Below are 26,841 nucleotides of genomic sequence, written 5' to 3' on the forward strand. Positions count from 1 at the left end.
TCAGATGTTAATTACAGGATACTGAGGTACAGAACTTTCTTTAATCTTTTAGAGCCATTAGTGATATCAATATAAATATAAAACTGATTTTTAGTCTTCAGTGTATTTGTGTATCTAAGAAAATAACAACCTAATAACACCTTGAGGGAATATTTGAGATAGATATGACATGTTAAAAACACACTCACGTTTTAAGGAATATGTGTTTTCATCTTTGCATCTCTTACATAACTGGCAGTGTGTAACAGAGCAGATATTCAATCATGAAAACAGTGTGCTTCTGTGTGTAAGCAGAGGGAGTGTCACTGTGTTTTAAACACACGATTCTCACCAGAGCAGATGACTCCTGCGTCCTGTCCATGAGAGCACCCTGCTCTGCCCCATGAAGAGACAGCGCAGTGTGAGAGACGACTCTCATTGCCCTGGCACTCAAACACATCCGCCCATACTGGTCCACTGCCCTGTCCAAACCTGGCCTGTCCTGGTGCTGCTACAGCCTCCCCACAGCCCAGCTGCTGGCAGAGAGCCCTGGCATCTGTCAGGTCCCAGTACAGGTCACACACTGTCCCCCAGTCCTTGAAGAACCACTGTAACTCCACTCGGCCAGAGCAGGAGTCAGAGCCGTTCGCCAGCCTGAACCCTGTGTATCCTGCAGATAGGAGAGAACTTCACCAGCATGACACCACTGCAGGCCACAAGAAATACAACAAAATAAAGTACCAATACAGTGAAAAAAAACTAGCATATCCAGTATATAGTGACTGAGAAACCAATTGCAGGCATATAATAAGAACAGATATTGTGATGCCATAAGGGATTGTTTCCTCAAAAGGTGCTACTTTCCCTGGGGACTTATCTTTCCAAGTTTTCCCCATACGTAAGATAACGATGTGCAGCTCATAGGAGACAATTAGCACCCTGCTCTAGGCCACATAAAACCAAGAAGGACTTGGAGAAGACAAAAAAATTCCACAATAATTGCCTCAGCCTGGCACATATTGAAAAAAGTATCAATAAATTGTCCCCATGATGAAGGTTTTTACTTACATTTTTCATCTCTACAATTCCAGTCTTAGGCCCGAAGAATAGCGTTTGATATTCCTTTAACAGCCCTTGTCATCACAGGCTGTTTACCTTACTTTTCCGAGCTTCATCGGTGAGCAGCTTTGTTACAATTGAAAAAACCACCTACTACCTGCTAACTGTACTTTTTTCCCCACACAGTCTGAGAGCTGAAGGATAGGTTGCTGCTATTAAAACAGGCTTTGGCACAGCATAGGCTGATAAGATTTCCCAGCCTCAAGGCTGAAGGAAAGTTTTGGCCATAGCACAGGCTGTAGATATACGTTTCACAAAACAGCCCAGGCAGAAAGCACCATCCCCTCAGTTGTTACACTAAACCATCTGTGTTATTTTCTTCCACTAGCAGTTCCCACACCGGGTGCCAATGGGAACACCGACACAGCCACAGGGACTGTCCTACGGTCACTCACACTCCCCTCAGCTACACCCTGGTTATCTGCAAAAATGACAACATCCTCAAAAACAACAAGCTCCTATGTCTAGTGTGCCAGGTCCAGGTCATATACTGTAAGTTCCAGCCAATAAATCACTGTTTTAAATTAAGTCTGGTGTGTGGGGTGTGTGCTTGGGACCCTGCCTAGAACATGCCGATTGCGTGCTGCCCCACTCGGCACTCCTCACCCACTCTCCCCTGGAGATCACTCAGTCTACATCAGAGATTACCCAATCAAAATATGTATCATTTATGACTCTATAACGATTGTTTCCATGAAGGACAGTGATGTGACTCTCTTACCTGTACAATTCAGACTCACAGCTCTACTCTGGAAGCAGCTCTGCTCTGGCCTGGCTGCAGTGGGGCAGTGCTGTAGTTTGGACTCTTGTCCTCTACACTGGAAATGCTTTGACCCGACTGCACCCTGGCCCTGTCCGAAATGAGCCCGTCTGTGTATCACTGCAGGAGCCCCACAGTCCAGGTCACGACAGACAACCTCTGCATCCTGCCAGTCAAAGTCAGAGTCACACACTGAAGTCCAGGTGTTCTTGAGATTCACTTCCACTCTCCCAGAGCAGAGACTGTGTCCGTTCGCCAGCCTCAGGAAACCTGCAATAGAGAACTACAGGCTGTCAGTCTGAGCAGGTAATCTCTCATAGTGCAGCTCATTGCTCACTGTCATTGAACCTGGCGTCTGTGAAAATTAAACTTACTACCCTATGAAAATAAATTACCTTCATGTGAAAAATAGATATCATAGATTCTCAGTTTAAATCTTGACTTCTTATTGTTCCATTCATAAATAGATTTACACCTATGATTTGGCGTAGAAAATTACATTTTATAAATGCATATACTATTACAATCAATTGTACAATAATGCAAAGTGCTTTCAATAAGAATATAGATAATAGGATATAGATAAGAAAGTAGATAATAGGATATAAAAATTAAATTAAAGAGAGGAGTGTTGGAAGAAAATCTGAAAGGTCAACGTCAAATAGTTAAACCAAAAAATATTTTGTGGCAGAATGTTTTCACTGAATGTAAAATTGATTAATTTCTTCCAGAAATAATGTAGATACATGTTAATCTAATAATTTTAGATGTATATTAAGATCAAAGAGGCTAAATCACCAATCTCCACCTCCACCTCCACCTGTTCTCTAAAATGTGTCTCTGAAGAAACTCAGTGCATTATTAGCTGTACACTGGGGCAAATAAAACTCACAGATACCAAATTGATCAGTCTGTGGAACATTACAAAGTACCCAAATTATCACTATCATTCCAGCTGCTCAACATGCCCATAACTATTACTACAGCGCTGACAGTAGTGCTTCATGTTGTACACAGACTGCTGTGAAATCAATCAAAACAGAAAGTGATAACAAATCCATCCATGAATTCTGCTTCTTCCAATTCAGTGGAGCCAGAGGTATGGAATTAATAACTACAGAAGAAATGGCTGATCATTATCATCTAATTCACAAAAGAAGAGCAGCGTGTCACTCCAGGCGTTATAAACCCAAGGAACAGAGATCTCACATCCTGGCACTGCTGGAGCAGGACAGTCTGACCTGGGCACTGACAGATACTCTGGAGATGACCAGGACTGTCACAGCCTGGCACTGCTGGAGCAGGACTGTCTGACCTGGACACTGACACACACTCTGGACAAGACTAGAACTTTCACAGCCTGGCACTGGTGGAGCAGAACTGTCTGACTTGGGCACTGACAGATACTCTGGACAAGACCAGGACTGTCACAGTCTGGCACTGCTGGAGCAGGACTGTCTGACCTGGGCACTGACACACACTCTGGACAAGACCAGGAGTGTCACAGTCTGGCACTGCTGGAACAGGACTGTCTGACCTAGGCACTGACAGATACTCTGGACAAGACCAGGACTGTCACAGTCTGGCACTGCTGGAGCAGGACTGTCTGACCTGGGCACTGACACACACTCTGGACAAGACCAGGAGTGTCACAGCCTGACACTGCTGGAGCAGGACTGTCTGACCTGGGCACTGACACACACTCTGGACAAGACCAGGACTGTCACAGTCTGGCACTGCTGGAGCAGGACTGTTTGACCTGGGCACTGACAGACACTCTGGACAATATGACAACACACACTAGCTGAGGGTAAGACACAGTAAAGAGAAACAGATCCTGAGGAAGTATAGGCTCAATTACCGAAGCTCACTTCTATTAAGATTAATAGAAACAGTATTATTCTTATGTACTTACAGTATATATTGGCTACAGACATGTGCACATGTGACCTTATTTCAGGTACAGTGCCTACATATTATTTTCTAATTTGTAAAGGGATGAGCATGTGGAGACAAGACAAGATTGTGATTTCTGTCAAACCCATGAAGATTGATCTGCCATCCTCAGTCACCCGTAAGGTGACATTTAAAAGAAGGAAGCAGTTCACCCTGATGAGATGGGAGCAGAAGGAAGGGACTGATCACTTTTGAGAAAGATATTAAAGAGCTGGTAAGCAGCTTAACTGCCTGTTGTATTCCTTCATGTGAAGATGCTCATTCAAAAGTTTAACTTTTACTTTTTTGTTCTTGGGTTGTTTTTATTGTTCTGTAAATAATTAAACACTACTTTAGAAATGAAGGCTCTATTTGTGTTTATCCAAAGAGCTGCCTGTTTACAGCAGCTGGCTTCTGGGTTTGACACTAACTTACAAAGCCTTTTTATTTTTCAAACCTCAACCCATACTCCCCTGGAAGACATGGAACAGAGGGAGAGGGACATGTTCCCCAAGAGAAACAGAGTTGTTATATCAGATTTTTTCAGTTATTTTCTAACAATGTGAATGTATTTATTATGTATTTAAAAAGGTTACATATGTACACTGAGAACTGAGGGCACCTTTGCTAAAGGACTGTAGGAATATGGAACAAGTTACCCAGATATCCCAGCTTTCTTGAGGAAACAGTGGATGAGATCCTTGGATCAATACTAACTACCAAATGGACCAGGAAGCTGAGAGATCTCCTCTCCTTTGTAATGGGTCTTTTGAGAATACGTATCAGTCATATTGTTTTTATTCTATAGTTTTTAGATAGTGTTGTAACTAATTTGTTTCACTCAATCTCACAGAATGTGGTCGTTGTTCTAATGTTTGTAAATGTCAGAGAAAAGCAACGGATGTTCAATGTCAATGCTGTAATTCCTTGATCAATACAGCTCTTTGAATCTGAATTAAATAGAGAAAAGGGAGAAGTAAGAGAGACACAGCAGAACTGTAAGTGAATATGATGCTGATGATTTACATGGAGGACAAACTGGAGTTTTCAAAATCAAGACCAAGAATAAATTTGTTCACTACAGTTCTAACGGTCACATAGTGTAAATTTATTGGTCAATTGTAAAACCTAACAGAAAGCATACAGGTGGGGTTGGGGGTTTCAGACAGTTTTCAATATGTTTTCTACACACTGCAGGAAATACAATCCTGAAGGAGAAAAGACACACAGTGACAGGGAGGAGTGCTGTCACAGCTCTCAGCAGGACAGGAGCAGCAGCAATGGGAGGATGGACAAATGATGAAGGACTCTAGATTGGTGCAGGAGTTTTAATTATCCTCAGTGCTGGAGACTGGAGAGAGTTTGTGTATCTTACCTGAACACTTCACTCCAGCATCATAGCCATGATTCTGATAAAAGGTAATCTTTTTCACTTCTTGTTTTCCACAGTCCCTCAGCACAGCCTCTGACCCCTTGCAGTTGACCTGATTCAGCAGGACTGATCCAGACCCTGGTCCAAAGTGAGCTCCTCCTGGTGCTGAAACAGCAGATCCACAGCCCAGCTGTCTGCACACCATTGTAGCATCATTGAGATCCCAACCATAGTGAATTACTGTCCCCCACTCTCCACCATGATACACCTCCACTGTCCCCTCACAGGGACTGGCACCATTCACCAGCCTCACATCAGCACTGCCTGCAGAGAGAGAGAAACAATCCCTATCACCATGTCTACAGGATATTTTTATACTAAGACATTTTAGAAGCACATCTGGAATTTTTATTTTGTTTTACCTGTTTGATTGGATTGTTAGTCTCTCCCATGGGGAACAAGAGACAGTGGAGTGACAGTGTACAGAGTACAGTGGTCAGTAGCTGTAATTACGGAGTTCCTGTGTTTCTGGAAAATGTGGTCAGGACAGTGGACAGTGCCTGTAATGAGTGTGTTCCTGTGTTTCTGGGAACTGTGGTCAGTATAGTGAACAGTGACTGTAATGATGGTGTTCTGGGTTTCTGGAAGCTGTGGTCAGTACAGTGGACAGTGGCTGTGGTGTCAGAAGGCTGAATGACTGAAACCAGGTTTGGTGTATCTGGTGTATCTGGGTCTCAGGCCCCACATGTACTTAGCAGTGCACACTGACCACATGTCTGTATCAGACACTGATTTAAACACTGATAAGTCTTTTTAATGGTCTACTTTGAAAATAAGTTATAAAATCCATAACAGAATCAATAAAAATATTTTCTTAATGGATGGATGCTTCACAACTTGTGCTGCAATATGTGAAGTGTAATGCTGCTGTAGGGAAAAACCGGTTCAGGGACGCCAAATATGTAATCATAGTGGCTCTCTGAAGGCACCAGTTCTGTAGGGTTTGGGCATTTACTGAGACAATTATTAATTGTAGCAGTAAATCACAAAGTTGATTCTTTTGATGGCTTTAGAATCCAACCACGCGACATAACTCAAACAACGCACACACACAGGTACTAATACACGAGGATACATTTATTAATACATAGAATATGCATATAAACCTAACAGATCTTATCGAGAGGGTTATCAGAATACAAAAGGTATATATTCAATCAGTTACGAAGTGTTACACATCAAGAGGACATACGTTCAGTATATCATTCATTAAGACCGTTTCATAAATGAACTTGGTTATAACTTCTACATTAGATACTCAAACAAGTACATAACTCTTAGGAATTAAATTGATATCAACTGGTTTGGATAACAATTGAATTCTCGAGCTGTAATGCATTGAAGTTGAATACTCATCCAATCTCTGGGGATTCAGATCTCCTGTGGGCACAAAGAAACAGTTGCAGGCTGTTGCTGTCCAATCCGCGCTCTCTGGCTCCGTGCCAGGCTGTGCTGTGCGGCTTGCGACGGTGCGCTGCTGATGCTCACTGACCGGCTAGTTAGTGTTGGCTTTAACTAGCACAGTTTGTGCACAGGAGAAAAGATGACTGTGGGTCCCAGTAAGTCAGGAAGAGGACCGGTTCATTCCTGATGAAGAGCTAGTTCTGAATAGTGATTCAGCTGTCCACAGTTCCGACCTGTTCACGAGGCCTGCTGCTGTTGCTCTCTGGCAACCTCCACTCTAGACTCTTAGAAAAAAGGAAAGTTCTGGCACTCGGACACACTGGCCGTTCCGTGGTTGTCCGGGCTGAGTCTCAGGATGGTCAGGAGGCGCGCTGCGAGAATGTCCTGCCCTTGGGAGCCTTCTGCTCCTGGGCCGTCCTGCCCTGGAATTCTCCTTTGAATTCCCTTTAGAACAGTCCACAGAATCCTCTCCAGAATCTTACTGAATCTCCCCTTCTGAATCTGAATCTCCCAGGCTCTCTGTGTTGCCTGTTTTTACCTGGAGGAACTTCAGCTCGTTGATTGGCTGAAAGTTCCATGGGCATCAGAGTCCCACGTGGGTTACTCAGCCCTACCAGTCCCTGATTGGTTGATCAAGGTGAAATATGAGTCATTTACTCTTGACACTTAGGAATGCAGTCCAGATGTCCAACTGGCACTCCCTAGACAGATAGGCGCCAATGGATGACCATTGATCATGATAGCCAGGCTTAGCTAAGTGCATCCCCCTTTGGGAGCTGTCCTTATCAAAAGAAAACATCTTGCATGAATAGTTTCTCTGTGGCTGCACAACAGAGATGAACAGAGAAATGGGGCCTCATTTGGGAAGCTCAGAAACACTTAATTCTGCCTTATTATTAAGCCTCGCCGCTACACTGCAGAAAGATGGAAAATCTGCAGCAGGAGATATAATTGAAACCCAGGCGCAGGACTTTGAGCTCTTTCAGAGTTTGAATGATCAGGGAGTAACAGATCGAATGCAGGCTGCTGGGCTGAATGAAAAAGGTGAGCAGAAAGAAAAAATAAAGAGGGAAGCCCGTCTCCCAGCTCAAATAAAGAAAAGAAAGGCTGGAGAGTCAGCGAGGAAAAGGAAAGAATTAAAACAGAGAAAATATCTCAGGATCGAAGAGCAGGAGTAGTGAGAAATTAAAATAACCGAGTGATAAACTTGACTATGAGAGGAATGCGATCGCTAGGTTCACAAGGTTTAGCTCTAATGAAGGAGATTCGGTGTTCTGAACAGTTTCAAATAAAGAGGTGATTAGTGTGACTGGGAGCCTGAATAAAAGACTGAAGGTTTAATTGAAAGACGTCCTGACCCAGTCTGAATGACAGGGTGAGCGCTCGAGGGAATGTTGCTGTTGACGTGAGTCAGTCCCAGCCCAGACTGTACGTGAAGTGTGTATACGTACTGTCCAGGGCACATTTACAGTAACTAGATTTGTTCTTTTTGATTTTCAATCACCTTCAGTTTGGAGTGTGAAATATTTTTTTCCATTACACACTATATGCTACAATTAATTTAAATACTACTTTTTATTCATATATTTTTTGCTATGCTTACATGATAAATATGTGAACAATGTGTTTTAGCTTTTACCTCTTAGTACATAATTCACAGATTGAATTATAGTTGCACTTAATAATATATTCTAGAATCACAGTGCACAGGTTGTTTTTATGTATCTTTTTTTAATTCCATAATGTAAGAAAAATTATCCCTATCATTAGTTATCTAAGACTTACAAACAACAATTCATTTAGCTGTGAAGTATCAGTCAAATGCAGAATAAACATGGAACAAGAATTAAACCTCTGAACAGATCCCAAAGTTTTGTTTAAAGTTGAAAAAACTACAAGATTTGCCTCAGGACTCCTGTGCTGTTACTGAAACTGGACATTGTTGTCTAAAAGCACCCAGTATGGATTCAGGTCAGAAAACTACAACACACTGCAATACAAATACCTAACACCTGAATGTGACTGTTATAACAAATAAACACAACTATATGTCTTGTCCTCAATCATGTTACAATGTTAGATCCTTCTGTAATATAATTACCATAGTATCTAAAACTACTGTAATCATTCTCAAAAATAACCATGGATCAAAAATATTTTAATACATTTACCTTCAGTACTCCTATTTGTATTAGCACATTCACCTGCAATAGTTACTAATATTATTTGTTAATCGGAAACGTGCCTTAAATATACTTTTATCTCTGATCACCTGTCTGTAATAGTTCTTTGCACTAAAATTGTCACCTTCTCTCAAAATACTCTATTTTTAATAACATTTCCATAATGTTATAATGTTATTATTAATGTTACTTTAATAATACAGTAAATATAAAATGTGTCAATAGTAATAATACTGGAGTCTCAATAATACTCTAGTGTTTAATAACACACTTATCTCAGTTAAAATATTAGTCTAAAAATACTCCAGTGTTTAATAATACATCAGTTAATTACTTTAATAAAACATATTAATTCATCAGTGTGTAAAATAAAATATCAGTCCGATCAATACAACAGTGTTTAAAAACACACTGATCTCTGTTAATACACTAGTCTGTTATTATACCTGTTAGAGAGGGCAGAATTGAGCACAATGAAATAAACAACCCCTGGTAAATATTTTGAAGACATTGTTTTATTGTTAAAACTTTTGTATTCCTTTTTGTTTGCAAATAGGAAAATTCTAGCACATGACCCAAATTACAGCCAAAATTTTGTATTTTATTATTATGGTAATAGATAAGGGATTGTCAAGTTGTACAACATTTGTGATAAGGTTGCTAAATATCTACAATATTAATAGTTATAATAATTATATGTTAGTACTTAAAAAACATTATCCTTAGTCTGTGTTGTGTGTAATAGTGTATAACTGCATATAAAATTATTAATACAGCATTAATAGAAAATAGTTTAAAAAACATATAAGCTGAATTAATATTATGATTAATTGTAGAGGTGAAATTCTTGTTAATACTGCAAATTGTTTATTATTTTTCCTTATTTATAGCACCAGAATAAAATAAATTATAATTTTAAGAAATATCCATAAAGCTGAGTTTTAAATTAAACAGAAAAGCACTTCTGCATGCTGTGGTCACTACGGCGGGCAGTGGCTGTAATGACTGGAGAACCTCAGATGGCTGGTCCTGGGTTCCAGGATGCTGTGGTCACTATACTGGACACTGTACTAACTCTGTGGCTTCCAAGTCCTGGGACCAGTGTTTCTGTGTTAGTGGACCTGTGGTCACAACAGTGGTCAGAGGCTGACAGGTACTTCACATGTTGTACTGAAATGTGTGTGAGGTGTATATTCCCATTGTCTGTATGTGAATTGTTGACAATGATTTTCTAGCCTTTACCTGCCAACATCTAAACTTAACACATGATCATCAGATTAAATTATATTAAAGAACAACATTTTTCAAAAATACCAGACAGGTTTAACCTATAGGCACAGATACATTTATTATGATGTTGTCCTGAGCAACTGCTCAAAAATCTAAACTTGAGTCCTGTGATTACGAATTAATTTTTAAATATTGCATTTGTATGATAACATGTAATGAAATATTTAATTTGTATTACTCATACTTATATAATTGCATTTGATAATAATTTCAGATTTCGAATGTAGTCAAAAACAATAAAGCATTCTTATTAAAACTTCACAATTTACAAAAAAAACCTGTCATTAGATAACCTAAAAACACAAAATAAGTTATTTAGCTGTTAAATAATAGACATATCCTGTATAAACACAAAACACAACTACCATTTTTTAATTCTTCCTGTAATCCCACAATGTCTTGTAGTTGTTAAATTATTAATGTTACACCTCAGTTAATAATAATACACCTACAATACAAAGAATTTCCACAATTCTGTTAATATTTTTTTTATTTTATAGCTTATAAACCAATAATGAATGTAACTTTTATCAGCCTGTGCTTTTCAATGTGAAAACAAGCAAACCTGGTCTTTATGAAACAGGTTATACATACAGTATACACATTTTATTTTCACACTATAAAAATACAAGAGCTAATTGTCCTATGACTGAAAATGTTTTACATTTTCAAAATGTAATTGTATGTCTTTAAAATGAAGAATTCACATTCATAACTTCCTATCATATTGGAACACATATTCTTATAAAACCTAGAGGAACTACTTGTTTTCACAGCAACTGAATATCACACAGCTTAACGATAGAAACCTGGACTGTCTGAATACACCAAAGATATAATGGCAGCATTAAAACTCCAGTCTTAATTCTCTAGCATAAACACTTTGGTTGGTGGTGACAACACATTTACTGTATATCTATTAATACATCAGTCTGTAATTATTTAATATCAGTCTCAATAATAATTCACTATTTAAAAACACGTGTATCTCTATTAATGCACCAGTCTGTAATAAGACAATACAGAGGAGTCAGAATTGAACACAATTAAACAATAAACAACCCAGGGTATTTCTGAATCATCCTGTATAATATGATATTATTCTAGAAACATTTTTTATTGCTCACACTTTTTTTTGTTTTCGAGTAAATGAAGACTTTTTCACATGTCACAGCATATCACTCAAATTATCACTTATATATAAAGTTTATTATTACAGTAACGAGTAAGTTAAATAACTTTTTAAAGATTTTATACACTCCATGTTTTCACAAATTATCAATAGAGGGTGATAATGGTCAGCTTCTGCTCTATCCATCTATAACATTATTATTATATAATGTTTAGAAATCTTAAGAATATTTTTAAAAAATCCATTTACATCAAAACTTTACTTAATTTAATTCCAGTTGTTGTCTGTCTGTCTGGACAGGAGAAGACTGGTCACTTACTGGCTGAGCTGTGCAGCACCAGGACAGCGAGAGAGAAGATGGACAGGCAGCTCTCCATTGTCATCAGGACAGAGCGCAGCTGAGACCCCTGTCTTCAACCCTGAGCCCACAGGGCAACTGAGCTGCTGCTCCGCATCCCGGACCCCCAGTAACAACACAGCCCCCCACCCCGCCAATCACACACAGCACTGCCTTTTCAGACTGACAGCAGGAACCCCTCACACAGGCGGGACGGCCAATCACACAGGGCCCTTTCAGTCTTCTCCATATATATCAGAGACACATCACTGTTTCCTCTCCTGAAGACACTCCCAGCAGTGCGGAGGAGAGGAGAGACAGGAGCAGCTCTGTGTCTCACTGGAGGAAACACAGATACAGATACAGACAGCAGGGCTGCAGGTGCTGCAGGGGCAGGAAGAGATCAGATATTTAACTAAAAAAATTGTAGACAAGTATTATATTTTTAAATCAGTATCAAGATAATCAATTATGTATATATGGTCCTGTAATTCTTGCTGTCTGTATCAGGAAGTGTCTAGAACGTGGTCCTGTCTTTCTGTCTGAGTAAGGTAGTGTCTAGTGACTGGTGTCCTGAATATGGTCCTGTCTTGCTGTCGGTGTCAGGCAGTGTCCAATGACTGGTGTCCTGCAGTGAGTCACAGAGTTGTTGTGTCTCCAGACAGTAATGTCTTCTGGTCCTGGTCAAGGGCAGTGTGAGGAGAGCCTGTGCTTAAGGTGGCAGTGAGGTCATTCAGGTCAGCACAGGAATACGGAGACAAGGTGGACTGAATAGGAACTGGCTGTCCTGTGACTGTGATCAATAATTTAAATGAAAAAGAAAGAAAAGCTCAGCAGTGATTGTCCCCTATGTACTGAGCCTGTTGGACAGCAGCTCTTCCAGTTTAGTCCCTCAGACCCTGAGTCTGTCCCTGCGCAGCTCCACTCCACACAGATGTTCCAAGCCCTCCAGCTGTTGCCTCAGTGTCTCTCTGTGTGGTGCTGACCGTGTGATTGAGACTTTCTAACAGCACAGTGGAGCTGAATTGATACTGATACACTGATACACCCCCAGTCTGAACAGTTAGAGGGCACAGCTCACATCCTCTTCCTTATTATTATACTGTAGGTAGTAGGAGCAGCAGTAGGAGCAGCAGTAAAATATTAGTAGTAGCAGTAGTATCAGTGGCAGCAGCAGTTGTGGTAGCAGTAGTAGTATTAGCAGTTATGCTGTATTTAAACTCTCCTGTTCAATATAGCAGAGGTCTTGTGTTACAGCTTCACCATAATAGCTGCAGCAGCAGGAGCCACAGAGCAGGAGTCAGTTTCAAATTTGAAAAAGCAACAAAATTATGAAAAAAAAGTTCAGTCCTTGTTAATACAGCGGTGATTTAAGGCAGAGCTTCACTGGAGCTACAGGTCAGGCTCTGCAGTGAGTCTGTGGTTTGTGCTCCTCCGAGCTCTTCCAGCACAGGAAGCCAGGCTGTACTGTGAGGCTGTGGGTGTCAGTGTGATGAGGCAGCTGAGAGCTGAGCTGTACAGGGAGACACACAGGGAGCCCAATATTCAGAGCTCCAGTGCTGCACAGGGAGACACAGGAGAGTCCAGTGTTCAGAGCTCTACAGGGTGACAGGTCCTTTCCCTACACAGCTCTCTCAGTGTGTTTCTCAGGGCTGAACAGGAGGTGCTTTTCCAGTCAGAATGGAGGCTGACTCTCAGAGCTCCAGTGTCAGTATGAGGAGAAGCTCTCAGACCTGACTGCTGCCAGACACACTGAGCCTGAGTGGCCATGAGCACTGAGCTCTTCAGCAGCTGAGAAAAGCCTCCTGTCTCCTGTGGTCACAGTGTGGTTGAACACCTGCACTGTCTTCCTGCTCCTTCTCCTCTCTCCCCCTTTCTGTCTCTCTCGCTGTGTGTGCTCTTATCTGTCCATCTCTCTCTCTCCTCTCTGCTTACTCTGACAGTCTGTGCAGAGTATCTGAAGGGGATGGAACATTGCCTGGCAAAGGAAAAGACTTCTCAGAGGCAGAATAAAACAAAAATATTTTTCTCCTCTCAGTCAGATTCACAGCTCAGACTCACACACAGAGCTCTGGGTCCCTCAGTACTTTACCCAAACTCCTCCCTCCTGAACAGACAGAAGCTCATCTTCATACTGTTCTCTCTCCTGACAATCCAGAACCAGAGGACATTCAGACAATCAGTGCTGCTACATGAATAATAGCAGGCAGATCAGCCTGGACTCAGGTCACATCTCCCCCTTTTCTCCTTCCTCAGAGCCCTTTTAGAGACAGAGAAGAGCTCCGGGTTCTCTTCTCTGTGAACAGGGCTCAGGGGTCACTGATCTGGCAGCTGTGGGCTCTGTTCCAGGTCAGAAGCAAGAAGCTTCTATTAATCCTTTCCAAGATATCCAGCCCTTCAGTATTACTGTCCTGATTCATTGTCTTTACTGTAAGTCACTCCTCCAACCCTCTGTCAGAAGTGTTTGACTGACAATTGAGCAATATGTGATTATCTCTTTACTGATTATTATTTTTACTGATTTAATGAACAGCAGTATTGCCACTCTCATAAGTGTAATATGATTCTCAGCAGCAGCAGACTGATGGTCTTGTCTACAATAGTGACTAGTTGACCAGTCTGTACCTCTGAGCAGTGAGACAGTTAAAGAGAGTCTGATAACAGTTAAACAGTTAAATAAATAATCAAACTGACAGCTTGAGTGGAAATAAAACCAGGAGATGCCCTTGAACTTCCAGGATAAATAGTCTGATTCTCCTTTCTTCTATTCTGTGGAGATCCGTGTAAAACGCTTAAAAGCGCTCAGTACAGGGACTTGTGCCCTTTCTCTTCTGCTCTACGGGAGTACGCTATACAACGTATTAGTCTGTGAAGTAAACTATTTTTTTCTGTTTAATGAATTTCATTCCTCAGTTCGTCACTCTCCTTCTCCAACTGTTATGAATCGCTTCTCTTCACAGCCCGTTGTGTTTTTTTTTTTGGGAGATGTTACATCTGTAAGAAAAGCCCCCCGGGCTCCGGACAGGAGTCTCCTCCAGCGCTGTGACGTCACAGACTCCAGCCAGAGCGCCGGGATCAGTGAGCGAGACCGCGGGAGGAGCACTGAGAGCATGGAGGACAGATATTGATCACTTATATATCGACAACCAATTAATTCAACTGAAGAACCGTAGAATAATCGATTTACTTCATCGATTGGTGAGTACTGATTATTTTCTTTCTTTAAGTTCTTTAAATATCTAGAAAACAGTCAATACAGCCTGTATCGATCAAATACTATAGTGCGTTTAGTGTTAATAATGTTCAATCCGAAATTAAAGAATGATTATTCAAATGATTGTTTAGGAATAGTATCCAAGAGCTTGAAAATTATATTCCAAGTTGATAAATTTGTGTATGTAGCAGTTTAAATGCATTTTTCCACTGTTTACAAATCATAAGTATGGTAACCACGGCGACAGGCGCCAAATCACTGTGCCCGGCTAGGTGTCTTGCCTTCGTCACAAAGAGCGGTGTGACGTCACGGACTAATACTAATGCGAGTGTATTCATATTAATATAAGTGAGAGTACAATCGGTAGTTTTAATATTAATACTAGTGTTCATGTCAGTATTAACGATTATAGCACTACTGATAGTTTTAATGCTAGTGTAACGCTTACAGCCGACAGGTACTGTGTAAGAGCCGGCTTACCAGAGCAGGTGACCTCACCACCCTTCCCAGTAATAGCAGGACCACAGCCCCTGGGTTGTGGAGAGATCTCTCTTTAGCTCACCAGGTTGGGTCCCTGCTGAGTGACACAGGAGTCCCAAGTTCAAGCCCCCAACGGTGCAGGGCCGACCTAATGCAGCAAGGGCGCCCACCTGAGCCCCCATTGCGTTACATTGGTTTCAGAAGTGGGGTGGGATAGCCCTTCGCTGGGGATGGCGAATTAAGCAGAGGAGAGTGTAACACTTACGGGGGCTCAGGCGGGCGCCCTTGCCGCATTAGGTCAGCCCTGCACCGTTGGGGGCTCAAACCTGGGACTCCCACATCACTCAGCAGGGACCGAGCCAGAGAGATCTCTCCACAGCCCAGTAGCTGTAGTCCTGCTATCACAGGGAAGGGCGGCGACATCACCGCTCTGGTAAGCTGGCTCTTACACAGTACCTGTCGGCCGTAAGCGTTACACTAGTATTCATGTTAATATTAGTGATTATTATAGTTACTGTTAGAGTATTTACATTAGTAGTCATGTTAGTTTTAGTGATAGCATTACTGTTATTATTAGTATTAGTAGTGTAGTAGTAGTTTGTGTCAGGTTTAGTAGTTTAGTAGTTATGATGATAGTGTAAGTCTTAGCGATAGTGTTACTGTTGGAATGTTAGTGACATTTGTGTTAGTGTTAGTTATAATGTATTTGTAGTTATGAGTGTGTGGGTGTGTGTCTGTGAGTATTTGTAGTGTCTATGTGTGTCTGTGAATGTGTGTGATATGTGTGTGAGTGTCTGTGTGTATAAATGTGTGTGGTGCCTGTGAGTGTGTGTAATGTCTCTGTGTGAATGCGTGTGGGTGTGTGTCTGTCTGTGTGATAATGTGTGTAAATGTGTGGGTGTATATCAGTCAGTGTTTGAATGTGTGTGTAGGTGGGCTTGGGCTCCACTGGTGTGTCTGACAGAAGTGACCCATCAACAGGTGTTGAGGTCCAGAGTCGCTTGCGAATGGAACCACTTTTTAGAGTCCAGACCAATTTTTTCATTATTACTAGTAATGACAGCACTAGTAGTAGCAAGAGTATTAGTATCAGAATTAGTATTAGAATATGTAGTCATGGTCGTAGTAATAGCAGTAATAGTAACAGTGAATTATCCAAGCAGTTAGTTCAGAAACTACAGTATTACACATCTATACTCTATATTCTAGGCATATTTTATAAAGTGCCTGGATGCTCTGGATTAAAAGTCAAAATCTCAGAAAAAATTGATTGATTGACTGTGAGAGTGAAGTCTGGTCGAACTCATTTGTCTAACAGAACTGTCCTGTCCACAGATGTCAACAGAGGTGAGCAGAGAAGATGTCCAGAGACTGGAGACGGGTTCGAGAGTCAGGTCCCAGACCCAGAGAGCTGTGAGTCCACTGCTGGTCTTCTTCATATTGTGATTCTTCCTCTTCTTCCTCCTCCTGAAATTAAAGCTCATCGCAGTAGCAGGGCTCTGCCGTCCTCTCCTGAGGAAGAGAAAGACTCTACCTGACAGTGTGTGCATCTGCATGTGTGTTAGTGTGTGGGAGTCTGTGTCTGTGGGTGTGTGTTCTTCTGAGTCTGGTCCAGCCCGTGTCTGTAACAGAATTGTGTCTGATGTCCCCAGATCAGGAAGGAGGTAACACAGGTTGTGGAGCCAGACCCAAGACCCCAAAAACATTGAGTCTGTATTATTATTTTTAGGAGTGAGAAGGTGTGAGAGACAGGGGGTCTCAAACTCCATTCGTAGAGGGTTAGTCTCCTGATTTTCTGTCCAGATCTCGGTTACAAAGTATATCCAGTTTTTTAATTAAATGAAAAATGATTCTAATTCCGTTTTTCAGGCCTACAATATTTAACTGTGCCTTGAATGTTTTGAGTCTTCAACAATGAGAGACATTAAAATATATTATTGAACACATTATTTCCACATCTTACTAAGAAAATAATTAGCTTAATTGTTTAATTGGCTAGCCCCAGTTTAAAAGAAAACCTTGTGATGCACATTCCAGTGACTGGAATCGGGCTTGAGACTCCTGGTCTAATATAACTGGCCCTTCAACAGATCTCAGCAGGGATGTTTGGGATCATGAAGCTGGACACTGCTTCTGGATCGAGGACGACTGTCATGTAGGGTCATCTTGGGCCATGATGATGATGATGATGAAGGTGTGTTTGTGTGACTGGCTGGGTAACTCTTTCCTCCTCCCCAGCACCGCCGGGAGAAACTCCCTCAAGGCGAGAGAGGAATGACCAATCAGGGAGAGAGGCGGCACAGTGTTGCCTGTGGCAGATCCCAGAGGAACGTGAGTATTCGCTTCAACAACATGGTTGGGTAGCTTTTTCCAAATCCAGACCACCCTCTAAGTACATAAGTACAGTAGTGCCTCCTGTCCTGACTGTAGGGTCTCATGAGATAAGCCAGGATATCGGCTTCAACAACATAACTAGACAGCTTGTTCCACACCCCCACACCTTCTATGTAAAGAAGTGCCTCCTGCTGTCCTGCTCAGTTTTAAATGCTGTTTTACTACTGTGTTTAATACTGTTTGACTAAGAATAAGCCTGTCCCTACACACATAAACTTGGTCGGCTGTTGCTGTTGAGACTTAAGCAGTCAACTTACTGACAGGTCTCGACAGAGACGGGCGTGACCCTGAAAGGCCAGAGAGGGGCAACCGATACTGAGGCTCTGAGCAAAGACTGTTTACTCTACTACAGAGTAAGACTAAAAGTGTGTTCTGCTCAGGATGATGATGGTGATGCAGATAGTGGAGATAATGAAGGTGGTCTTGATGGTGATTGTCTTTATGAAAAAGCTGCTGATGATGATGGTGGACATAATGATGGTCATGATGAAGAAGGATATGGTGATGAAGTTAGTGGAGTTGATCATTTTTTAGAATGGTGATGAAGATAGTGGAACTTGTGATTGTGCAGGTGATGATGATGAAGATAGTGGGGGTTGTGATGGTGGATGTGGTGATGAAGGTGACACAGTCATGCCTGTGTGTGGGTGTGTGTGAAAGGGGAGGTGGGGTTGGGTCACGTCTGCTGCTACCATCTGATGGGACAGTACCTCTCCTCCTGCAGATCCTTCAGGAGACAATTGCAGACTGTTGGAGGAAGAAGGAGCAGACTCCCCCTGTGTCTCACCTCAGGATGCCTAGAGCTGTGAGTCTATGAGCCTAATGTGTCTGTGACATCTGTTGAAATGTTTGCTCTTAGCTGTAATGATGGTGACTGTGATTGCTGAGAGACCAGGGGCAGGGCCTTGTCCTCCTAGAGATGACCCTCTCAGTTTTCTGTCTGTGCACTCATACCCTCTCTCTGTCCTCCTCATGCCCTCTCTGTGCCCCTGTCCCCTCAGGTCAGCCAACCAATCACCAGTCAGGAGACCGAGATCAAGCCATAGGACAGCCTGAAAGGCCCGGAGAGGGATCTTCAGAGTGACAGGGCATGGACCTCCTCCTTGGAAACCCCCATATGCCCTCATGTGCCCCCTTGCACACCCCCTCACACACCCTCTCGCATACCCCCTCTCCTACCCCCTGGCACGCCCCCTCACCCCAGCCCAGCAGCCCCAGGGAAGGCGTGCGGGTCGAGCTGGAGGGGCTGTTCCAGGTGGAGGAGAGCCAGGTGCGGACCTGGGCTCAGAACATGATGTCCTCTGTCCAGCTGGACTGCCTGGAGCTGTACGATGAGGTCCTGGCCAAGTTTGGATCGGCGGGATTGGAGAGTCCCTGAAACCCCCCCCCCTTGCTCGCACTGCGGTACACAGGAGCTGGGCTGACACTCCTGTCCCCCTCAGCTTTCCAAGATACCTGCGTCACCCCTCTCAATTATTGTTATTTCAACTGGGTGGGTGAAAGACATATCGCTTACAGATCACCACTAGGGGGCATCATAGAGTGGGTGGTGAGACTCTTGGTCATCGATGGCAACAGCGGGGTGACTCCCCCTCTCTATATTGGCTCTATTAACAGTGGGGTGACCCCCCTCTCTTTTGGTTCTCTATTGGTAATTGGTAAGAGACACCACAGTTCCACCCCTTGTCTCCTGCCTGGCGCTGTGGAGCATTATTGAGGTATGCTGATGATTCACTGTCCTTGTTCTCCCTATCTGGTACAGGAGTTGGTACTGAGTTAGTGGAGTTTCATGATAAATATGATAAGAAATTTGACCAAATTCCAAAATTAAAACAATGAAGACAACAGACAACACGACGGGAGGTCTGATAATGGAGGTTTGGTTTGACAGCAGCAGACATGGTCAGGACATCTTGCCTGATTCTCCCTCCCCTTATTCCCAGGATTTTCCCTTCCAGAGCACAGGAATCATGAAGCAGGACGACTACGAGGAGGCGAAGGAGACACTGAAGTCCTACTTCAAAAACATGAAGGTCAGGTGTGACTTCTCAGAGGTGGACAAGTGCTTCGGCCAGGCTGCAGCTGAGCTCGACCTCATCCTGCAGAAGTACCTGGGAGAGGCTGTGGCCGAGGTCTGTGAATAGCAGGTTTATTTTTTCTCTTTGTAATAGTCTTAGACAGTCTGACCTGTTGCAGGCCTCAGCAGAAACAGAAAGGTCTTCTGTGTGTCTTCAGTCTCCACAGCCCAGGAGACGCATGATCTAGGTGGGCGAGGCTGTTGAAGAAAACAAGTTGTTCATCCCTCCCTCTCCTGGACCTCGGCACTCCTGGGCCCTCCTTCCTCAATCATCTGTGACCCTGCTGAGCTCAGAGAAACCCCTGGTGACTGTGCCATGCCGGCCCCATCAACCCCCGGAGGAGCCCCCTCCTTTGAGGAACGTCGTTCCTGAGACTCAGAGACAGGTGGGAAGAAAACAGAACGTCTGTCCTTGTGTAGAGTCAACTGTACAGACTTTTATTAGACACACCATATAGACTCACACCTGTACAGGCTCTTATTGGACACACTGTACAGTCTCATCTGTACAGACTCTTATCAGGACTCACTATATAAACAGACCTGTACAGGCTCTTATTAGACACACCGTATAGACTCACACCTGTACAGTCTTTTTGGACACACTGTATAGTATCATCTGTACAGATTATTATTGGACACACTGTGCAGACGCACCTGGTATCCAGACTAATACAGTATTAGAGACTCAGTACATGTGGACCTAGAGTGCATACAGAAATGGAAGTGAAGGGTGTCTCCATTACCAAGGTCTGCTGTGTGTCTTCAGCCTCTACAGCCCAGGAGATGCATTTTACAGGTGGACGAGAACCAGCTTTCCACCCCTTCCTCTTTTGGACCTCGGCGCCCCTGCGCCCTCCCTCCTCAATCACCTGTGATCCCGCTGAGCTCATTAAACTCCCTGCCAACTGATCCATGCCGCCCCCATCAACCCCCAGAAGAGCCCTCTCCTTCGAGGAACGTCAGAGCTCCTGAGATTCAGAAACAGGTAAGAAGTGAACAGAACCTCTGTCCTTGTGTAGAGTCAACTCTACAGACTCTTATTTGACACACTGTACAGACTCACCTGTACAGGATCTTATTACAGTCACAGTGCATATACTGAGGGTATATTAAGAATAAGAAGTCAAGAATTGACCCCAGCGGTAAAGACCAGTGTGTGTACCCAGTGTGTGGGAGGCTTGAACATCCGATTTCTTTCTTCTTTCTACAATTTGATGTTTCAGAAATAAGAAATGAAACCATTCATTGGTGTAAATTCTGAATGTAACACTTTTGATGGGAACAATTTTTTTGCAAGAAACTTTTTAGAACCATTTTATGTGCTTATAATGTCTAATTTATTATATTAAAACTATCAATTAAAAATGAAGGAGCTCTTGGCAACTCACAATGAAAATATCAACCCCAATGGAAAGGGAAACTTAAATGTTTGTTATCAATATGTATACATTGGACCACACAAAGGAGAAAAGCCACTGTGGACAAATCCACTCATTGAAATATACAGCATCGCTACCTCACTTAGAACTGCAGAAATGTTATAGCTACAGATTGTTACAGGCGTCTGGGTTCAAATGACAGGAAAGATGAAAGTTCAAACAATTCACACTTTGACAGGTGTGACAAAATGACATTAGAAAACTTATGATCATGAAATTCACTTCCTAAAATGATATCACAATGTTTTTGGACTGTGGGAGGAAACTGCAGCACCTGGCGGAAACTCCAAACAAACATGGGGAGAACATACAAACTCCACACAGATAGAACAACAGGTCAGGAAATAAACACAGCTCCAGCACTGCGTGGCAGCAATGTTAACCACAGTTACACCTGTAAAATAAGTATACTTCCAAAACAGCAGCATATAGTGTAAAACAATATTTTATAAACTTTCAGTCTGGATCTTTAAAAATTCATATAATTTTTTGTCAGCTGAAAATGTTAGGCTGCCTGCTTTTAGGGGGGAAAATATTTTTCAAATTTACATGTAGATATTAAAATAACATATTTTCACATCTAAATACAATTATAATAAAATATACAAAAAAAGCCTTATTTTCTTTAATGATATGAGTTCTACAATACTGATACAGTATTCTACAAAATGGTATGATCTGAAGAATCGCCAGAGCACAATGTATCAATTTGGGTGACACTAAGAGAAGAGGGACACAGCATGGAAATACACAAGGTTTATTTTCAACAACAAAAATTTGCTTGAAAATAATTTGACAAGGAGGAAACCTTACATGCATGGATACCAGTATTTCCCCAGTAGGTTAAAATGCAGCAGGGAACAGTATAACAGAAGGTAAGTGTCACTTGATATTGCATCACAGAGGCTGATCTCTTCTTCATCATATCCACCACTTCCAGAAAGCCAGTAAACATAATTGTGAGGGTTTAAATTCAGAGGGAAAAATAATTCTCTAAATTAAATTTTATGCTGCACAGAGAGCCTCACGTGTATGTGGTCAGGTAGCTCAGTTGGATCAATTGTTGTTCTAATAACTCCACAGTTGTGGGTTTGATCCCTAACAGGCCAGGAGATCTCCTTATCTTTTTCCAAAACCATTTGATCTTTCAGTCCATGGTGAAATATATTGTGTTGAAAAGATGCCACAAACTCTAGATAAATGCTAGTGCTGCAGGTGAAGAGGAAAGCATTCAGATTTATGAGTTTCTTATGTGGAGCAAAAATAAAGTGTCACCATTTGCATATGTGAGGCTTCCAAATCAGCTCTCTGTAAAGACGCTTAAATCTAGCCTGTTAAGTAAAAAATATTTTAGCTGGGGATCCTCAAATCAGGTGTGTAGAAAAGAGCACCGTTAAACACCATCAGGAGTGCAGAACATGTGATAAAAGTGTTCTTTAAACAAAAAGTGAAAATAGTGAATTTGTCTTTCACTTAGACGTTCATCGAAAGCTCAGTAAACGATAAAGCGTTTACTGAGCGAGAGACTCGTGTTCTGAATTCTCATCAGATTAACCAGTAATACAACTACTAATAAAGGTTTACATTAATCTTAATTATTAATAAATTACACTTTTATTAATAAAGACATGTTTTGATCAAATTCATTGTGAATAGTTGTGGTGTCTAGAAAACAATTTTAGCTAAATATTTCAAGCGAGTGGTGAATACTGTATGTTCGTTACTTTGTGACCATATTATTTCCACTACATTCAGAACAGTTCAAAAGCGATCGACTGTTCCACTACTGAGCTACTTAAATCCTGTGAAGAGGTGGTTTAAGTTAGTCTCCTACATCAGTAAGATCTAATGGGCAGCAGATGTTATTTTAGGTTTGTTGCAATTGAGAACAGGTTTAGTACAGAGCTGCTGACAAATTTCAGCAGCCAGGTTGTAGGGTCATTGCCGTTGTAGGGTCATTGCCAATCAGCCACAAGAAAAAAAAAAACATCATTTGTGCCTTTATTTAAAAAAAAGGAAAAACAGAGTAGTAGTTCATGTGGTAATTTCAGGTACAATGTAAGAACTTAAGTTAACTAGTCCCACAGTAATGCGTGGGGTCCTATCAATAGAAAAAAAAATACTTGTAACCCAAAAACACAACAACCACAATGCAAAAAGCCTTCCGGGAACCTCAGTAAATCACTGTAGTAGTCTAACGACTACAGAAAATACAATAAAAAAATACTTAAGGGAAAACAAAAAGAACATTAAAAACAAATCTGGGAAACAACAAAAACACAGAATCTAATGTGAGAGCTTTTTCAAGTCTTTGGTACCCCATACTTTGGCATCCTTAGTCCCAGTAGACCTCTCCTCTATCTATCTGTGTACAGATCAGCTGGGGGTCCACAGCTGATGGGAATTTAAGTAGTGACGTGCGTCAGCTGCAAAGGAAAAAGTATAGGTTTATTCCATGCTGAAAAGAGAAGGTAACACACCCTTCTTCGGGTGTGACGTGGAATAAACCTTTACCTGTTCCTTTGATGTTAATTTAGACCGGATCTCCAGCAAATACCTAACAGGCTACAATCCCGTTAGATAAGGTGTTAAGGACGACCTATAAGTAGCAGTATCTAAAGTGGACAGTTACTTTCAGTAGCTAAGGACAGGCTATACTGCTCCAGCTGAGGCTCGAACTCACAATCTCGGCATGACTCTGCTGTGCACTGCTGTATAAGTACCGCGCGCTGACCGATTGCGCCACTGGAGCCGCGTCAATTACAACGTCAGTGTCCCTTCACACACTGACGTTGCACAAACAGGGTGAAAACGATTTCGGCATGTTTTCCGTCTCTCCGTGGGAGAAAGGGACAGTAAAAGAGCGAGGAAACTACAAGGGAAGAAAATGAAAAAATAGTGCTCACTGCAAAAGAGGGAGGAGAGAGATGGTCAGACACGTAAATCAGCCCGGCGGATTTACACTACAAATTTGTCATTTGTAGTGACATTTATGAGTCTTCATGTGTCTGAAACTGTCCAGTTTGTATTTTCGTTTCAAAAATCCAGTTAACTTGAATAAGACAAGAAGGCACACACTGCACATCTGCAGAACATCACGTCCGATGTTTACAGTGACATCAGAGATTGAAAGCGAAGTCGTTTTTTATTAAAGGTTCAAGGAAACCTGAATATGTTTGCTAGACGTATTTCAGAATCACAGTGAAATGTAGTACGATTGCTGCACAGATCTGCAGTCTGCAATTAGAATACGGTTTGTGCGTTGTATAAAATATGCCATTCAAAACTTTTCTAAAACTGCAGATACATTTCGGAATGCGTCTTCCTGTAAGAATAAAATATCTATTTTATTTGACAGGCGCTATAAGCAGAGTCTGAAGCCAGCTCCACAGAAGAACTTTATTCAGTGGGCCAAAAAAGTGAGTATTTCACTAAGTGAACAATTACTGTACATCATAATCATATTTGTTTTACTTCTCCTGCCATTGCAATTTGTGCACAAAGATTTTTTTTTTGTTTTCAAAATGTATAAGCCTTGATGGGAAAGAGAACTGAACCGGGGGCGCGGTGGCCAAGTGGTAAGGCGTCGGTCTCGTAAACCGAAGAGCGCGGGTTCAATAGCCCATATTTCAATGTCTGTCCTTTTGTTATTGTAACGGATTCGGGTTCTAGGCTTGTGCCCTCGCAGCTCCCACCCTAGTTCGTGCCTCGCTGCACTGGCTCGAACCCAGGTCTTGCCAGCTGAGCTAAAGAAGACCTTTTTTAAGTAAAAAAGGACATACAATGAGATACCATAGCGCGTTTTTTTTACTCCCTGGCGGAAACGGGCTTCCATAGATTTCCCTTCATGTTCATTAAGATGTGTAATTTGTATGTTTCTTCAAAGTTCTGTCAATTAACAGTGGAGAGCTAGCCGATGTACGTTTTCACGAAAACTCTCTTTAAGGCGATTACAAGTATCTTGAGCAAATCTGCGTCATATTAAAAAAAAAGTTTAGCTCGAGAGAAACAGGAGTATAAATTAATTCTCCCGCCCTACATTCCAAGATATGGAATCTTATTTTTCTTGAAGTTTCTGATGTTGGTCGTTATTGGAAATTGCCCGGTGATATCGACTCAGGTAGTCATTTGTTACGTGCTGTAATTCGATACATGCAAAGCATTTGTATTCCCTCAAATTATTAATAAGGTCAATAATGTATTAAACATTACATGCCACTTTTTCTCTAGATGATGTTCACGATGGAACAGTGAGAAAGGCGTGCCTAGATGTGCTTGAACCAGCACCTTACTATCATTTTAGTCCCGACCTGACCGCACTGAGCAATGCTACGACAGAGACTCCAACGGGTGGTTTTCTCCATTTACAGTTTTTGGGGAAAAAAAATAATCTGCACTTTTAAGCAAGTATTTTATTTCAAATTTTGCAAAGTGTAAGTTTTTCTTGAAAAACGTTGTTTCAGAAAGAAACTGAGTTGACGGGAGTAGCCCTGTCAGTAGAATATTGAACTTTTCATCTCAGCTAGTTCTTCTGTGGAGCAGGCTTCAGAACTCTACCTACAACGCCTTTGATGTCATTTTATTTTTACAGCAGCCGCATCCGGAAAGTTTTTTTTTTACTTTTTATTTGAACAACAAAATAGATTCAATATAAACAAGAGCACTTATAACATCAGTAGAATCGTCAGGGGTACATAAAATAATGCAATTACACTTTCTGAAAACGATTAAACTAGGTAAATCAAGATAAGGTCCGCACAGCTTTAATGTTCTTACATTTCGAAAGAGTCTGTAATTACCCCTTTTCGTCTATTTTGAATTATTCAAACTTAGGACTCGTACCAGACCATTTCACTCTACGTACATCTCATTTCGTAATGAAAGTATATCTCATTTCGTAATGAAAATGTATTTCCTGTCTTAGAAATGCTCTGGACGGTATGTCTTACACAAGGCACCTAAAGTATTCTAATCGTGGACTGCAGATCTGTGATATAGTCGAATTCGAGGGATCCAGCAATTGTACTGGATTTGACTGGGATTCTGAAATGTCTCTTGCAAAGGTATTTGGGTTTGCTTGAACCTTAAATAAAAAAGTGATCTGAGACTTCCTAGCTTCCAGTCTATAATCTCACTGTAACTAAACTAGGATGTGATGTTTCGCAGATGTGCAGTGTGCCTTTACGCTTGGCATGTTCAAGACTATTCGTTGCGTGAGCTCCTCACTGCGTGTCCTGTACTGTATTGTGATTTCCTTGAGATTATCTACGAGGAGTACAGCGACTAGAACGCCTTGAACTTTTTTTCGGTATATAAAAGAAAACACTAAGGCACATACAAAGTAACTAACATTTCCTATATGTAGGTTTTCTGATTATGTCTCTACTTTACTTAAATTCCTTAGTGACAGGCGATTTCTTTCCGATATTTGTTCTGGCGCGGTTATTGATCCCATACCAAAGATTATTTTTATAAAGAACATGTCACCTGCAAACTGGTATCGGGAAAGTTTAATAATATTACTTTTTATTTAAAAAAGTAAATTTATCATAACCTATATGATTTCTTACCAGTGTGGAGCTCGAATTCACAACCCCGAGATTAAGTGTTTGGTACTAGTTGCGCCACAGAAAAAATGAAATCTATTTATATTAAATACTGCG

The 26,841-nt window shown here is 41.6% G+C and overlaps 1 protein-coding gene and 1 non-coding gene across 2 annotated transcripts; both read right to left on the bottom strand.

The window, feature by feature from the left end:
- Window positions 1-302: 302 nt before the first annotated feature.
- LOC148826032 (scavenger receptor cysteine-rich type 1 protein M130-like) lies at window positions 303-11,611 on the bottom strand. Its single transcript, XM_088926354.1, has 6 exons — window positions 11,554-11,611; window positions 5,407-5,489; window positions 5,169-5,277; window positions 1,820-2,128; window positions 1,439-1,519; window positions 303-649 (listed from the first exon to the last, which is right to left on the bottom strand). Exons 1-6 carry the CDS (start codon window positions 11,609-11,611, stop codon window positions 303-305), a joined length of 987 nt encoding a protein of 328 aa, XP_088782480.1.
- Window positions 11,612-23,836: 12,225 nt separating this feature from the next.
- On the bottom strand, window positions 23,837-23,930 carry trnai-uau (transfer RNA isoleucine (anticodon UAU)). Its single transcript has 2 exons — window positions 23,893-23,930; window positions 23,837-23,872 (listed from the first exon to the last, which is right to left on the bottom strand). It is a non-coding gene; the product is annotated as a tRNA-Ile (tRNA).
- Window positions 23,931-26,841: the final 2,911 nt, after the last annotated feature.

The sequence above is a fragment of the Atractosteus spatula genome, chromosome 10, assembly GCF_055471065.1.
Source record: "Atractosteus spatula isolate fAtrSpa1 chromosome 10, fAtrSpa1.hap1, whole genome shotgun sequence".
Lineage (NCBI taxonomy): Eukaryota > Metazoa > Chordata > Actinopteri > Semionotiformes > Lepisosteidae > Atractosteus > Atractosteus spatula.